Source organism: Sus scrofa, chromosome 8 (assembly GCF_000003025.6).
Source record: "Sus scrofa isolate TJ Tabasco breed Duroc chromosome 8, Sscrofa11.1, whole genome shotgun sequence".
NCBI classification, from domain to species: domain Eukaryota; kingdom Metazoa; phylum Chordata; class Mammalia; order Artiodactyla; family Suidae; genus Sus; species Sus scrofa.
The window spans coordinates 69,400,039-69,417,232 of record NC_010450.4 but is presented as its reverse complement, the minus strand read 5'-3'; the positions used below and the strand labels follow the sequence as shown (position 1 = coordinate 69,417,232).

Sequence of the window (17,194 nt, the reverse complement as noted above, 5' to 3'; positions counted from 1 at the left end):
GCTAGGGGTCGAATTGGAGCTGTAGCCACAGGCTTACTCCAGAGCCACAGCAACGCAGGATCTGAGCTGTGCCTGCAACCTACACCACAGCTCACAGCAACGCCAGATCCTTAACCCACTGAGCAAGGGCAGGGATCGAACCCACAACCTCATGGTTCCTAGTCAGACTCGCTCACCAACCACTGAGCCACAAGGGGAACTCCAAATATAGTCTTTTTTCTTACGTTTTAGAAGAGGAAGTAAGATGAAAGAATTAAAGATTAGTCTATATTTTCTTCTAAACTTTAAAGATGTATTTTAAAATTCACAGTGGATTACATGTAAAAGAAAAGATTCTTCCATTTATATATCATGTATACCCATTTGCATTTATATTGTCTTTGAAAATTCTGATTTTGCTGATTGAAATATATGTAGGAAGTCAATGTATCTGTGTATAACACCATTAAGTTTTTTTAAAAAGTTTTTTTTTTTTTAAATTAGTTTAGGAGTTACTGTCGTGGCTCAGCAGAAACAAATCTGACTAGCATCCATGAGGATGTAGGTTAGATCCCTGGCCTCGCTCAGTGGGTTAAGGGTCCAGCATGAGCTGTGGTGTAGGTCGCAGGCATGGCTCAGCGCTGGCGTTGCTGTGGCTGTGGTATGGGCTGGCAGCTATTGCTCCAATAAGACCCCTAGCCTGGAAACCTCCATATGCCGTGGGTGTGGCCCTAAGACAAAAATAAATAAATAAATAAATAAATTAGTTTACCATAAAATCTCAGAGCAAAGTGAGGTTGGAGAAGAGAGGGTAGCTTGTGTGTATTTTCCTGAAGAAGTGCCAAGAGGCCTAGCTCAGAAGACTGATGAATGAGGTAAGGATATATGGCCTTCTTCAGGACTGAGAAATGTTTATTTAGTTTTGTGTTTTGATTAATACCTGCTGGGGGCCTAGTGTGGGGGTAATGTTGTACATTATAAAACTTGTAGTTTTATAAATGATCAGTTCTTTATAAAATTCAATTTAGGGAAAGGGGGACAGGGTGCAGGCGAGAGAGAGAGATAGTGAGTGGTGTGTGTGTGTGTGCACGCGCTCTCGCACGCATATCATTGGTTTGATCCTTGGCCCTGCACAATGGATTAAGGAGCTGACGTTGCCACAGCTGTGGTTGCAGCTACAGCTCAGATTTGATCCCTGGCCGAGAACTTCCATATGCTGTGGGTGTGGGCTCTCCCCGTCAATAGAATTGATCCATAAGCAAAAGTAAAAACTTCACTGAATCCTTTTATATAAAGGATTACTTTTTTTAGTGCTTTAAAACAGCCCCCCCCCAAAAAAAAAAAAAAAAAAAGGAGTTCCCGTCATGGCGCAGTGGTTAACGAATCCGACTAGGAACCATGAGGTTGCGGGTTCGGTCCCTGCCCTTGCTCAGTGGGTTAACGATCCGGCGTTGCCGTGAGCTGTGGTGTAGGTTGCAGACGCGGCTCGGATCCCGCGTTGCTGTGGCTCTGGCATAGGCCGGTGGCTGCAGCTCCGATTCAACCCCTAGCCTGGGAACCTCCATATGCCGCGGGAGCGGCCCAAGAAATAGCAACAACAACAACAACAACAGCAAAAAGACAAAAAAAAAAAAAAAAAAAAAAAAAAACAGCCCCAAAAAAAGATTCCACCAAGTATTATTTGAATTTGAATTATAGTGACAATGAAATTTTACCTCACTATACCACTCAACCAACCATAAATTAATTTCAGAGAAGTTACATATAAATACTTTCAAAACATTAATTTAAAAAAATAACATACATTTTAAATGTATTAGGGATACTTATGTAAAAAGATCTGACTATGGGCCCTTAAAAATCTGCTGCTTCTTTTATCTGGTCTTTGTATCGAGGTTTTTCAATTGGGTTAACCTAATATGAGTAACAGAACTTTTCATGGAGTTTAGCATTATTGTATAGTGAGGCATTAGAAAGTTCTTATTTTGGAAAACATAATACAAAATAAATATTCTGAAGTAATTATTAACCGTTTTTTCTTTCAATGTTTGTTTAATTTACTAGTTTTTATGATACCAAACAGGTAAAGTGGTAAATATAAAGATCCTTTTATGCTTAATCCACCTGAAGTTTTTTCTAGATTCTCAAATACAAATCCCATGATCTATTACATAATAGATATTTTGGTTTATTTGTGACAGTACTGTGCCATTACCGACAGGTGATAAGAAAAAATTAGTACCAAGATTCTTCCCCATTTTGAAAGCTTTAACATTGTCTAATAATTGCATCTTTCATTTGCTTATTTAGCAAAAGTTAGCATGTACATTCTTAACAATTTACAGATACTAACTTCTTTAACTTAGTCTCTGTAACAATCCCATGAAGAAGGAAGTAACTATTCCCATTTTACAGCTGAGGAAAGAGGGCTTCCCAACAGGTAATTTTTTATGGAGTCAGCTTTCAAACCAAAAAAAAAAAATCTTTCTAGAATACAGAAAATGGGTCTGTCTTGATAGCAAAAGATCATGTGTCTTTATAATCTTTACATTTTTTAACGTATTTCCTTAGCTATATACCGCATATTTGATGCAAATCTTAATTTAAGGAAGAACAAAAGAAAGGTTCTTTTTTAAAGCCTCAGTGTATGTCTCTTTTTTAAAATGCTAATGATTCTTGAAAAATGGTGCTTTAACTAATCATTATAGAAGGAAGCTAATACTTTAAACAAGGATTCACTGGACTTTGAATGCTGAAGATGAAGTTTGCATTCTTTGTAAGATTCCTCAAATCATATGTTCTGGAACTAGAAACTCCTTGGTGTGTGCACCACAGTCTCTTTGCCTCTCATGTAAAGATTTTATTGAACCAAGTTTGTCTGGATAGTTTCAAAACTGTTAAGATGAATACCACAGGAGTTCCCATCGTGGCTCAGTGGTTAAAAAATCTGACGAGGAACCATGAGGTTGCGGGTTCGATCCCTGGCCTCGCTCAGTGGGTTAAGGATCTGGTGTTGCCGTAAGCTGTGATGTAGGTTGTAGACGGGGCTTGGATCCCACGTTGCTGTGGCTGTGGTGTAGGCTGGTGGCTACAGCTCCGATTGGACCCCTAGCCTGGGAACCTCCATATGCTGCAGGAGCGGCCCAAGAAATGACAAAAAAAAAAAAAAAAAAAAAAAGAGAGAGAGAAAAACAAATACTTCCTTATGCAATTTTGCCCTTTTTTTCATTAATTTATTTTTCTTTTTAGGGCTGCACCTTCAGAATATGGAAATTCCCCCGCTAGGAATCAACCTGGAGCTGCACCTGCAGGCCTATGCCACAGCCACAACATGCCAGATCTGAGTTGCATCTACAACCTTCACTGCAGCTTGTGGCAACGCCAGATCCTTAACCCACTGAGTGAGGCCAGGAATCAAACCCTCTTCATCATGGATACTAATTGGGTTCTTAAACTGCTGTGCCACAGGAACTCCCAATTTTGCCTTTTTTTTTTTAATGTAAATTTATGCTTTACCTTTAATGATAAATATCATTTAAGTATTTCTTTTGTTTGCGCAACACAGAGAATAATTTCATCATAGTGATTTAATGAGAGAAATTAAGGAAACCAGGAAAAATGAGCCAATAGTGATAGTTAATACACTACCATCAAAGCATTCTACTTTAAAATACATGAATTCTACTTGTTGGTATGAAATGTTTGATCAAAACAGTTATTTACTATTATATTGATTATTCTCATTTATTGAGTGGTCTAAAGTGCTATCCTTTTTAATCTTATGTATGACCCCTGACATGGTTAGAGAATGAGATTTTTTTTTGTAGAGTTCAGGTTTTTCTTTTCACTTGCATTTCAGCTCATTGAAAACTCCCTCAAGGCCTGTTGTGGCACAGCAGGTTAAGGACCTAGCAGTCATTGCAGCAGCTCAAGTCGCTGCTGTGGGTGTAGCCAAAAAAAAAAAAAAATCTCCTTTTCCTTTAATATTGCATCTCTGTTATGATTCTTTCTTGGGCTTTTATTCTTATAAAGTTGAATAGTGAAGTTGATAACTAACAGAATATTTTTACACTGAATATGATTTTATCATTTTTATTAGCCTGAATTATGACACAGAATGGTGTATTGAATGACAATGTGGGCGAAATGGAAGTTTTCTTTAGGGTATAAACCTGGAAAGCTCTTCACATCATTCTAGGCATCCTTGTCCTTTCCAGGTTTCTCTTGGGTATATGACCAGCTTGGTAACAGTATGTGACTTAAGTGTTACTTTGCCTTCTAGGAAGTCATCACCTACATTATTATTACTATTTCCTTGATATATTTTTTTTTTCTATACCTGGTCTGTTAATGCTGATTTTAACACAAACTTCTAGTTTGGTTGTTACTGTCTTAAAAATGAATAATATTGGTTGCTTTAATTTCTCCTTAACAGAGAAATACAATAAAGCTATGTACTCTTAAGTTCCCCAGAGAGTTCCTCAGTTTTAAACACTTTTTTCTTCAACTCTCATATTTCTCTCATAGTTTGAACCTATATTTGCCCTGTACATTAACCAGTAAACTCCTATAGTGAGCAGGGACTGTAGTACTTATCTTTGTCAACCCTAAAGTGCATAGCAGAGTGCTTTGAATATAAAAGGTGCTTAATAAATGTCAACTGAATTTATGTTTTATAATGTGGGTGGGAAAAAAACAGATTTTACTGATCCATTAAAATTTTCCATGCTTATTAACCTTTTCCAAATTTTGTCTCTTCATTCTCTATTAACACTGGTGGTTTCCTAAACTAGTCTTTAACCCCCAGAAGATTTTTTGAAATCTCAAAAGCTTTCATCATAAAGTTGACTCTTCTACTAATTGTATATATCCTAAAATAGAGAGCACATAATACAGATAGACTGACTTATTAACATTATGTTCACCTCAGTCCGTTGTGCCTTAGGGCTACTTTCTGATGTAAGCAGCATTTTGTTATCCACAATCTTCTTGGTTTTTTACACCAACACCTAACAGTTACTGGTATGTGTGACCATCAGAAGGTTATTTCTCTGACCTTTGTCTGCTTTTTTCTGAAGTCAGACATAATAATTCCTTCCTTATAAACCTGAAATGAAGATCAGATACTATAACATAATCAGACCTATATCACTATTTAAGTATTCAGGTTCTCTGCTGTTGTAGTAGGTGTGTCTTTCTCGTATGGCCATCTCTGATCCTGCAGTCAGTATCTCTGCTCTCTGCCTGCCTCTTCTGCAGAGCAGCTTTTGCTATCTCCCTCTTTATCGCTGACTCATAGGCTTTTTCTTGTTTCTTGACTCTATTAATTTTTGCTTTTTGTCTCGTTAGTTTTTTATAATGGAGCTTTGTTTTTAGAGTTATTGAACTTCTGGGAGAATATGCTTTTTCATGTCATATAAATAGATATAAATCATAAATATATATTTCATGTATATAGGCCTTTGTTTTATTAGTGATAATCTTTGAATCTCTGACCTTTATACCTATTGTCATTCATTCAACTTATCTATTGTTTCTTAGACAAAATATCACTAATAGGTAAGAATGCAAGCATATATAAGGCACATTCATTACCTTCTAGGAGTTTATAGTTCACTGGGGGCAAATACACAGGTAATATTAGCCTAAAGAAGATTGCTAATAAATGCTGAAATAGACGTGTATATGTAAAAATGAGAATCTGGCTTAGAACAGGGCTATGCAGTAGGAAAATAATGCAAGATTCATAATTTTATATATTCTAGTAACCGTATTTAGAAAAGCAAAAATAGGAGAAATTAATTTTAAAAACATTTCATATAACCTAACCTAATACTGTTTTAACATGTAATCAATACCAAAAAGTTACTGAGGTATTTTACATTTTTTATTTCATACAAAAAGTCTTCAAAGGAAGTTCCTCGTGGAGGGGCAGGTTAAGGATCCAGCATTGCCATAGCTATGGCGCAGCTTGCCACTGCAGCCTGGGTTTCATCTCTGGCCACATGTCGTGAGTGCAGCCAAAAAAAAAAAAGTCTTCAAAATTCAGTGTTTATGTTATACCTACAGCTTAGAGTGGTCAGATCATCCTGGTTTTCCTCGGACTTGGCTACTTTAGCACCAAATGTCCCTCATCCCAAAAAACTCTCCAACTTGGTCAAAAAAATCCAGATGTTTTGCCACCCTGTTTAAAATAATAATATATCTCAACTTGGACTTCATTAGAAATACTCAATTTGCAGTTCCCAACAACCAAATTGAGTATCAGTTTTTCAACTTATATTAATTAAAATTAAATTAAATTTAAAGCTTAGTTCACCATTCACACTAGCTATATTTCAAGTACTAATAGCCACATATTGCTAGTATTAAATAAGTATTCAAACTAAGATCAAGTGTGACCACTGGTAAATCTGGTATTTTCATTTTTGTTCCTTTAAATTTTTAGGGGCTTGTATTCCTCAAATGCAGATAAGTTATTTGGAAACAGTTTTTTCATTTCAAGACTTCCTTTTCAGCTTTGTTGGATGGGTCCAGGATAGCTAATTTTACTCCACTGCTGGGTATCCTATGTATTTTGAGGGTCTTTCTACCCTGGCTGTGGGTACCAGATTTCAAGACTTCCTTTTCAGCTTTGTTGGATGGGTCCAGGATAGCTAATTTTACTCCACTGCTGGGGATTTTGCTTGATATCCTATGTATTTTGAGGGTCTTTCTACCCTGGCTGTGGGTACCAGATTTCAAGACTTCCTTTTCAGCTTTGTTGGATAGGTCCAGGATAGCTAATTTTACTCCCTGCTGGGATTTTGCTTGATATCCTATGTATTTTGAGGGTCTTTCTACCCTGGCTGTGGGTACCAGACTATTCCTAGCCCTGTATAAGCTCTAGGTGTTGTTTAGCCTGATTTCTCTTAAGACTGGTGGTCTTTCGCTAGTCTCCAGTACTTTTTCTCATGCACGTGTGCTGATGAGAGCACAGCTGAAGACTCCAGGGGAGCCTCTGCGGATCTCTATAGTACTCTGTATATAGCACCTTCCTCTCCAGTAGTCTGTGGCATGATTTCTATCTACCTTCACCTCTCTGGACTCTGTCTTTTCCACTCAGGAAGGCTGCCAGGCCCTATTGGGTACCTGGTCTTCAGCCTGGAAGCTCTCCAGGCAATAGGATGAGTTACTCATCTCTGTCCTCAGAGATCACTGTCATGTACTGCCTACCTAACCACCATCATTTCAAATAGTTTGTCTTTTTGTTTTGTTTAGGTTAGAAAGATAAATCTTGTCTGTGCTACTCCGTTTAGGGGTAGAAGAGACCTTGAGTCCACAGTAGTATTTCTTAAATATATAGCTGAAAATAGCATATGGTTAGCAAATCATACTTTTTCCTTCTTGCTTGCTTTAAGAATTGCCCATAAAGAGAATTCCTGTTGTGGCTCAGCAGGTTAAGAACCTAACTAGTATCCGTGAGGATGTGGGTTTCATCCCTGGCCTCACTCAGTGGGTTAAGGATCCTGCATTGCTGTGGCTGTGGCATAGGCCGGCAGCTACAGCTCTGATTCGACCCCTAGCCTATGAACTTCCATATGCCTCGGGGTGCAGCCCCAAAAAGGAAAAAAAAATAAAGAATTGCCCATAAAGTTCAAATATTATGTGTAGTCTTTAAAAACAGATCACAAGTTGAAGATTCCCACTGTGGCACATTGGGTTCAGTGGCATTTCTGCAGCTCTGGGACACAGATTCGATCCCTGACCCAGCACAGTGAGTTAAGGATACAGGTTGCCGCAGCTGTGGTGTACATCACAACTGCTGCTTGGATCTGATCCCTGGCCCAGGAGCTCCATGTGCTGTGGGATAGCCAAAAAAAAGAAAAACACAACTGGACCACTAATGGAAAAATGGCTTACTACCCAAATACTAGATATAGTAGAGTGGAGTGCATATATATATACATATGTATGTATATTTGTGTGTATACACACACACACACACACACGTGTGTACAAGTGGTATGTGTACATATTATGTAATTGATGTTAACATTTTAAAATTATCTAAAAGCTAATCAATTTTTTTTACAGACTGAGAGTAATCATGACACGGCACTAACCCTTGCCTGCGCTGGTGGTCATGAGGAACTGGTACAAACACTGCTAGAGAGAGGAGCTAGTATCGAGCACCGAGACAAGAAAGGTACAGTCTACTTTTGTCAGTTGTTGTTTTTTGTTTTTTTTTCTTCTGGATTGTGTTTTGTGAAGAAGTACTACTTGTAACCCTAGTTTGATGGTTAGATATAATGGAAAATAGCACTGTTTCTTTGCTTAGCTAAGAAGATCATTATTTTACTCCAGGTTTTACTCCACTCATCTTGGCTGCTACAGCTGGTCATGTTGGTGTTGTGGAAATATTGCTTGACAATGGTGCAGACATTGAAGCCCAGTCAGAAAGAACCAAGGACACACCGCTATCTTTGGCTTGTTCTGGGGGAAGACAGGAGGTATTATTGTCATAAGTTTAGTTGTTTCTCCTCCATTTAACAGATATATGCTTTGACTTACATGATTTTGTGGGACAGTGGTCAGACATGAAGATTTCTCACAGTAGCTAAAACTATTATATTTAGCAAAAGTACAAGCATAAGTTATCTTGCCAGAAGAGTCATACACTGTTTATTGTCTCACTCATCTAACAGTACTGCGGTAGGAATCCCTCTGTATTGCATTCAGGCTAAGAGGATGATTAAACATTCCAAATCAAATCAGATAAGCAGAGCCTATATTCACTCATCTTTTCCTGTCCCAGAATACCTAGTGTGAAAGGTACTGAAGCCCAGTCTCTATTGTTCTCTACATATGAGACTAGAAGGGAATTAAGAGTTCAATTTTTAGTTGTCCTGAGAATGTCTGTCTTTTAGTTTTTCCCCCACCCCCTCTCAACTCTGGAGGAAAGGTTCTCAGGTAATATATGACCTTAGGAAGGTAGCTAGAACAGCTGGTGTGGTTAGGCCTAAGAAAATAATAGCTCTACTCCCTTGTGTGTCTTCTGCCATTTAATAATCAGTTGAATAATCTCATTTTTAAATCAGTTTTTAAAATCCAGTCCTATTGCCAGTCATGCCTTCTCTTTGACAGTTCCTCCATTAGGGAGTGGTTGAATCCTATACTTAGGAAGCGCTCTAGGTCATCTAGGTCAGTTTCTTACTAAGCCTTTGAATCTTATTCTTTTTTATTTCACCATTCTAATTTTCTGTGCTTCACAGTGAAAGTGATTCTATCAGTCAGAAATGTAAATGTTGTATTTTTAAAATATAATTTTGACCTAATTGAAATTTTCAGTCATTGTTGTGGTTTGAAATTATCCTTGTCTCATAACACATTTTTCAGTGTTGAACCAAAAGAACTCAAAGCCATGGTGAAGCCTATAGCTTACTATAATCTTCATGTATTCTTATTAAAATATAAGTCTTTTAGGGTAATAATTTTGCTTTTAACACTCTTGTTTTGATTTGGTGTCATTGAACAGTTAAGTATTTTGAAGTATTGAATAAAACATTGGAAATAAAATCACAAACTGATTTCTTTTATTTTGAATGTTTAACACTTTAGAAATTTGATTAGGGTTTTCTACTTTATGGGACTCTGTTGTCTTTTATAATCTTATTGCATAAGCCACCATCTGAAATTGATCAGAGCTTTATTCAAACAAGTAAAAGGCAGCTTCCTTGTGCCTCATTTATAAAATGAAGGTGAAAATGCTAGAGCCTGCCTGTGCCAAAGAGTTGTTTTGTGTATTAAGTGACATAAGATATATGAATGGATATAATATACTTTCATTGTTGATGAGAGTGTAACTAGTATAACTATTTTTAGAAACAGGTCTTGAGTTTCTTTTAAATCCAAAGATATGCCCAGAAATTTTGCTACTAGGTAGGATCCATAAACAGTGAAAATGTATTTCTACAAGAAATGTTCATAGTTAACTTTATTCAAAATTTCCCCAAGCTGGAAACAGGAAAGGTGTTCATCAGTAGAATAAATTAGCATATTCATATAATGCTACACAGTATACACAAATGACTCTCAAACATGACGTGATTCATTTATATGAAAATACAAGGTAAATGAAACTAATCTGTGGGTGAGATTGACTAGGAAGGAACATGAATAAATAATATATTTATGCATTTGTCAGTACTCCGTAAATGTACATTTATGTTTTGATCATTTATTGAAAGTTACAGATTTTACCAATAAAAAGTCTAAAATCAAATAATAGTTTTATTTAGTGGTACATGTGCTTATGTGTTTAAGGGAAATTGCAAGTGTCTACATTTTATTTAAAAATGAAATGCATCCAAAAATGGTAGACAAATAATGTGATAAAGTAAGTATAGTAGATGGGGGAGGAAGTGGAATGGACTGGGAGTTTGGGGTTAGTAGATGCAAACTATTACATTTAGAATGGATAAGCAGTGAGGTCCTACTGTACAGCCCAGGAAACTATATCCAGTCTCTTGGGATAGAATCTGATAGAAGATAATATAAGAAAGGTAGTATATGACTGGTCACTTTGCTGTACAGCAGAAATTGGCACAACATTGTAAATCAACTATACTTAATTTAAAAACTAAATTTTTGAAAAAGTTCATATAGTAGAATATTAATGGTAGAATTACTAGATAATGAGTATATATAAATTTTTTCAACCTTTTTGTATGCTTAAATGTTGAGGAAAAGTGTTAGCTTTGTTCCATTTTTTTTTTTAACATTTACTTATGATTTGATTTTATTAAAAAAAATTTTTTAGTTGATTTATAGTGTTGTGTCCATTTCTGCTGTACGGCACATAGTTACAGATTTTAAATTAAAATGAAAACCTTATTTTATTTTACCACCATATGGAGGAACAATACAGATATACTAATTTTCAAAATAACATTCTGTAACAATACATTAGGTTCAGATCTTTCAGTAAACATGCTATGTAAACAGATTTTAAAGTGGATTTTACTTGAGAAGCTGTCCCTTTAATTGGCTTCTCTGGGACCTTTTGCTTTCATTTGAGACTGACTTTGTGCAAAGGATGAAAGGACTTTCACCTTCTTTCATTATACAGTATGCCAGAAAACAAGAGAAATCAGAAATATATATGGTGCAAATTTTTCAGTGTAAGGGAAAAACACATTTTTTTCCTTTTTTTCTTTCTAGGTGGTGGAGCTCTTGTTAGCTCGAGGGGCAAATAAAGAGCACAGGAATGTTTCTGATTACACACCTCTAAGCCTGGCTGCTTCTGGTGGCTATGTGAATATTATCAAAATATTACTAAATGCAGGAGCTGAGATTAATTCTAGGCAAGTTCTATTCTCCCTCTCCAAGTCCCTTAAGAGTTTATGTTAAATATATTGTAGAACACTTACTTTTTAATGACATATTTTGGAAAAGCCTTCATTGCAAATTCAGATTTACGTATTTAAAACTGTTGACATAGAACTTGAAAAACATATTGATTACTCTGATTTCTTAAAATGCTAAAAGTAAACATAGGTCTTTAAGTTTTTATTTAGCAAGCAAGTATGCACTTAAGTCCATTTTAATTATAACTTAATAATTTATTGCTTTTCAACCCTAATCTTTATGTTGAATGAGATACAGAAAGTATTCTAGTTCTGGATTGTATAAGATTTGTAATGAGTCTTGGTAGTATCTCAGAGACTTAATTAGCAGGACTGAGAAAAATGATTATTTTAGATAATTCTGCAAAATAAAGCATCTTAAATCCTGAGATAGAATTCTGTATTATCATCCAGTTTTTCTGGGACATTTAAAAATGTGTATTTTTTCCTTTTGGTCTCCCTCTACACCTCCAGAACTGGTAGCAAATTGGGCATTTCTCCGCTGATGTTAGCAGCTATGAATGGGCACACAGCTGCCGTTAAACTCTTGTTAGACATGGGCTCTGACATAAATGCTCAAATAGAAACCAATCGGAACACTGCCCTTACCTTAGCCTGCTTCCAAGGAAGAACTGAAGTGGTTAGTCTTCTGCTTGATAGAAAAGCAAATGTGGAACATAGAGCTAAGGTAAAGTAAAATCTGAGATTTACATTTGGATTTACATTTTGATATTTAAGGTGAATAGTAACAATATGCTAACTTGGAGTAAGATTTATCTTTTACATGTGTACTTAATCAGAAGTCATTCTGTAAGATTCAGTTAAGCATTAACTCTGGAAAATACTTTAGCAATACGTTTTTACAGGTAATAATAACATTGACGTTTATCAGCTGAAAACTATGTACTATTATGAAAGAGAGGGAACATTAAGTGCTAGTTATATGCCAAATGCTTACATTTTAACTTTTTTCCCCAAAATTTACGTTAGGTAGAATCTGCTTTCAATAGATCTCAGTGTAACTGAGGCTAGTAGTGTCAGTGCTGAAGTTTAGTTGTAATTTTTTTTAATAGCTGTATCATACTGCTTCCCATATTGGTGTTCTTTAACTTTTCAGTACTTTCTAGTCTCTTATGTGTTATATTTTATGTTTCACAAAACCTAGACTGGTCTCACACCACTAATGGAAGCTGCCTCTGGTGGATATGCAGAGGTGGGCCGAGTTCTTTTGGACAAAGGTGCTGATGTTAATGCCCCTCCAGTGCCCTCCTCGAGAGATACAGCTTTAACCATAGCAGCAGATAAAGGGCATTATAAATTCTGTGAGCTTCTCATTGGCAGGTATGATGCTACCATACCCTTCATATACGGACACAGTGTTACTAATGATTACTGTTTTCTGTACAAGTTGTACTATTAAAAAAATCAAATCTAGAGTTCCCGTTGTGGCTCAGCAGTTAACGAACCCAACTAGTATCAGTGAAGACTCGGGTTCGATCCATGGCCTCATTCAGTGGGTTAAGGATCTGGGGTTGCCATGAGCTATGGTGTAGGTGGCAGACGTGGCTTGTATCCTGCATTGCTGTGGCTGTGGCATAGACCAGCAGCTGTAGTTCTGATTTGACCCCTAGCCTGCGAACCTCCATATGCATGGGTGCAGCCCTAAAAAGACCAAAAAAAAAAAAAAAAAGTCAAATGTGAGGGAGTTTCTGTCCTGGCTCAGTGGTAATGAACCCAACTAATACCCATGAGAAAGCGAGTTTGATCTCTCCCCTTGCTCAGTGAGTTAAGGATATGGTGTTGTGAGCTGTGGTGTAGGTTGCAGACATGGCTCAGATCTGGCATTGCTGTGGCTGTGGTATAGGCTGGTGGCTACAGCTCCAATTCAACCCCTAGCCTAGGAACTTCCATATGCCTCAGGTGTGGCCCTAAAAAGACCAAAAAAAAAAAAAAAAAAAAAAAAAAACCCAAAAGTGATTACTTCTGGCGTTCCCGTCGTGGCTCTGGTTAACAAACCGGACTAGTAACCACAGGTTGAGGGTTTGATCCCTGGCCCCACCCAGTGGGTTAAGGATCCAGCATTGCCATAAGCTGGTTGCAGACGTGGCTCCAATCCTTCATTGCTGTGGTTCTGGCGTAGGCCAGCAGCTACAGTTCTGATTAGACCCCTAGCCTGGGAACCTCCATATGCCACAGGTGCGGCCCTAAAAAAAAATAAAGCGATTACTTCAAAAAGCTGTATTGTATGTTTTAAACCTAGCTCTTATTTTCCACTCATCCAGAGCTATGCTACATTGTTTATTTCAGTGCAAACTAGAAATACTTTTCTTCCTTTTGTGTGTATGTATATACTTTTAAAGTAGTATATAAACTATTTGAACATCCAGCTGTTATCCATATTCACATCTCCCATAGAGCTTGAGTTTTACAAAGGTATCACTCTTATGACTTGGAAGTCTGGCAATAATCAAAGATTTCATTGTTGATTTTCTAGTTCTTTATAGTAATTAGGGCTTTTAAGTGATGGTTATGGAACTGTTCAAGATGTACGTTCAGTCACCTAGAAGTTGCCTGCCAGTCTTTAAAGATCCTTGTCTGACAAATTGGATTTCCTACTTTAACAGTCTTAAAGACCTTGGCATGATGTCCTAAGCCAGTAGTGTTTAGTAGTATCAACTTAAGGTATTCACCATGAGTCTAATCTATGATGCCCACTGCATGCTAAACCTTCACGTTATTTTAAGAGGCCACATAATATAAATATGTTAATACAGATGATTTGAAAGATACATACAGTTGCCTTGTAGGATACTGTTTGTACTCCAAAATACTGTTTAATATATTGATTGTGATACTAACAGGATGTACCTTTATTTTTCATTAAATAAGATCTTATGTTTTCTCAGGGTTTGAAACTCAGAATTACGCAGTCCTTATTTTTAAAAGAAATTAATGATATATGGTTAGTTTCAATTCAGTGGCTTTTAATTTGATAAGTGGAAATTCTTTATATTTTGAGAGAAAAATATATTTTGGTCCTATATATTTCTTTTTTTCTTTATTTTTTTTTTCTTTTTTGCTTTTTAGGGCCACATCCGCAGCATATGGAGGTTCCCAGGCTAGGGGAATTGAATCCCATCTGTAGCAACACAGGATCAGGGCCGCATCTGCGACCTATCCCACAGCTCACGGCAGTGCCGCTGTATCCTTAACCCATGGGGTGAGGCCAGGGATCAAACCTGCAACCTCATAGTTACTAGTCGGATTCATTTCCACTGAGCCACAACAGGAACTCCTTGTCCTATATATTTCAAACAATTATCTCCTTTGTGGAATATTTTAAAAATTTGATTTTTATTATCTGTCATTTCATTTTATTTATTTTCTTCTAACCACACCAACGACATGCATAAGGTCCTGGGCCAGAGATCAAACCCGAGCCACAGCAGTAGCCGTGCCAAATCCTCAACTGTTAGACCACCAGGGAACGTCTCATTTCATTTTAAACAGTAATATTTGTGTTGTTCATTTAGGGGCGCTCACATTGACGTACGTAACAAGAAGGGGAACACTCCATTGTGGCTGGCAGCAAATGGTGGACACCTTGATGTTGTTCAGTTACTGGTGCAAGCAGGTGCAGATGTGGATGCAGCAGATAATCGCAAGATAACTCCTCTTATGGCAGCGTTTAGAAAGGTAGAGTCTTTCATTCTCATTCATTTGGATGTTTTTCACTGAGACTAGGAAGTGCATAATTTAACTCTCACTAAAGATTCTCATTTTAGGATCTGACAGCAGTGATGAAAGCAGTAAATAATAAGCAAATAATCACTTTGATGGCAGTGTTGAAAGGTAGATACAAGTATGCCAGTAAGGCCATTAATAGTCTGCATATTGGATATCAAAGCTAAGTAAACTTTTGTAAAAATTTATTCTTAACATTTTCAAAATCTAGTTGCAATCCTAATCTCACAAAATACAAACACAACTATTTACCTATTTACAAATGAGTATTTCCTTGTATTAGCACAGCAAAGAACTTATATTTATTTTAATTATTGATCTTAATTTCTAGGAGATAAGGAATTAAACTGAAAACCCAGCTGCCAGTATTTGAAACTTCCAGAAGTAGAAATAAATTTTGTGAAAGTGAAATGTTCTATAGTACGTAGCACAGAACAGTGTAAAGCAATTTGATTTAATGATTTGGTTGATATCTTAAATGCAGTTCTAACTTGTCACTGGGAAAATGAGATTACTGTTCAGGGATTTTAATTTTTAATTTTGTCATTCTGTAGGTGTAATTTTGAGTTTTGTCACTCATGTAGGTACAACACCTTATGGATTCCAGGTTGTTTTGTTGTGCTGAAAAATTTTGATGTATAAGTTGTAAGAAGTCATCTCTTCGTTTTCCTCTCATTACTGATTTCTGTTCTTTTTATCACCTCTTCCCTGGATGTTCTGGAATACCTTCCCACTTTTTTTTCCTTGCCAGTCAAATTTATTCTTTCTCCATGACTACCTGCTTCTCTAGCATATCATTGTTGAGTTTATATTCCTAACCATTTCACTATGTTAATATCCTATTTAAGAACCTTTTTCTGTCTCCCTAATCTCTGTAATCCTTTGAAATCCAATTATAGTTTGTTATTTAAAGCTCAATCAAGTGCTCTTAGAGCTCATCTCCTATTGAGTCCCTAAAATGGAATCTTCTTGCTTAGCCTTTTTTTTTTTTTTTTTTTTTTTTTTTGGTCTTTTTAGGGCTGCACCTTTGGCATATGGAAGTTCCAGGCTAGGGGTCAAATAGGAGAGCTGCAGCTGCTGGCCCACGCCACAGCCACACCAAGGCCAGATCTGAGCCTTGTTTGCTACCTACACCACAGTTCATAGCAATGGCGGATCCTTAACCCATCGAGCAAGGCCAGAGATAGAACCTGACTTTTCGTGGATACTAGTCAGGGTCCTTAACTGCCGAGACATGATACAAATTCCTCTTGCTTAGTCATTTTTTGGTCCCTGTCTCTCACATCACCTTTGTTCTCATCTCAGTCATGCTCATGCCCTTCCTCATTTTTCCAAAGTTACTTATTCTCTGGGTACAATTTAAATCTCCCCTTCTGTTGAAACTGTTCCCATTCCTTTTGAGCTCCTATTGAGAGATCTAATCTCTTAAAGGCTGTAGAAATTCTACAATTCATTATCTTTATTGTTTGTCTTGACAAATGCATTACTTTAAAATCTAACATGCATATGTCTTATCTATCCAAATAGACTTAGCTCCTTAAGAAGGGTACTTTTATACTCTTGTATTTGTTCCATTATTTATTTTCTCATTCCTACCATGTACAACTGTAATGGTTGGTACTACACTCTAAAGATCCAACTATTGCAGTTCATACAAAATATAATGTAATCTGGGATCTGCACACAACGTCAGGTAACTAGGACTTGTCCCATATAAATAGTTTAAATACTGCATAAATGTTAATGAGATATCAGGGAATGATGCAAATTACATTAAAGCTACTCACTAAAAGATAGGGATATTTAAAAATGTAGATGGAAGCAAGAAATAAAGGCAATAGAGGAAATTTAAATATAAACAACTGTTTATCCATCTGTTTCTAACAGTGTGGATTGGAAAAATTAGAGAGCCTCTTGAATGCTGTTCTAAAGATTTTGTGTGGGTTTTTTTTAATCTTTTTAAAAAATTATAGTTGATTTGCAATGCTGTTAATTTTTGCTATACAGCAAAGTGATTCAGTTGTACATATATATACACAAAGTTGAACATAATATACATTCTCTTTTATATTCTTTTCCATTAT

The 17,194-nt window shown here is 36.6% G+C and overlaps 1 protein-coding gene across 16 annotated transcripts in view; it reads left to right on the top strand.

The window, feature by feature from the left end:
* ANKRD17 (ankyrin repeat domain 17) overlaps positions 1-17,194 on the top strand; it is a 170,778-nt gene that overhangs the window by 114,186 nt on the left and 39,398 nt on the right. For all 16 annotated transcript variants that reach the window (XM_021100390.1, XM_021100382.1, XM_021100389.1 and 13 more), the window contains 6 exon segments: positions 8,056-8,167; positions 8,326-8,471; positions 11,182-11,324; positions 11,841-12,054; positions 12,532-12,707; positions 14,900-15,062. In XM_021100390.1, the coding sequence (XP_020956049.1) occupies positions 8,056-8,167; positions 8,326-8,471; positions 11,182-11,324; positions 11,841-12,054; positions 12,532-12,707; positions 14,900-15,062 (954 nt within the window).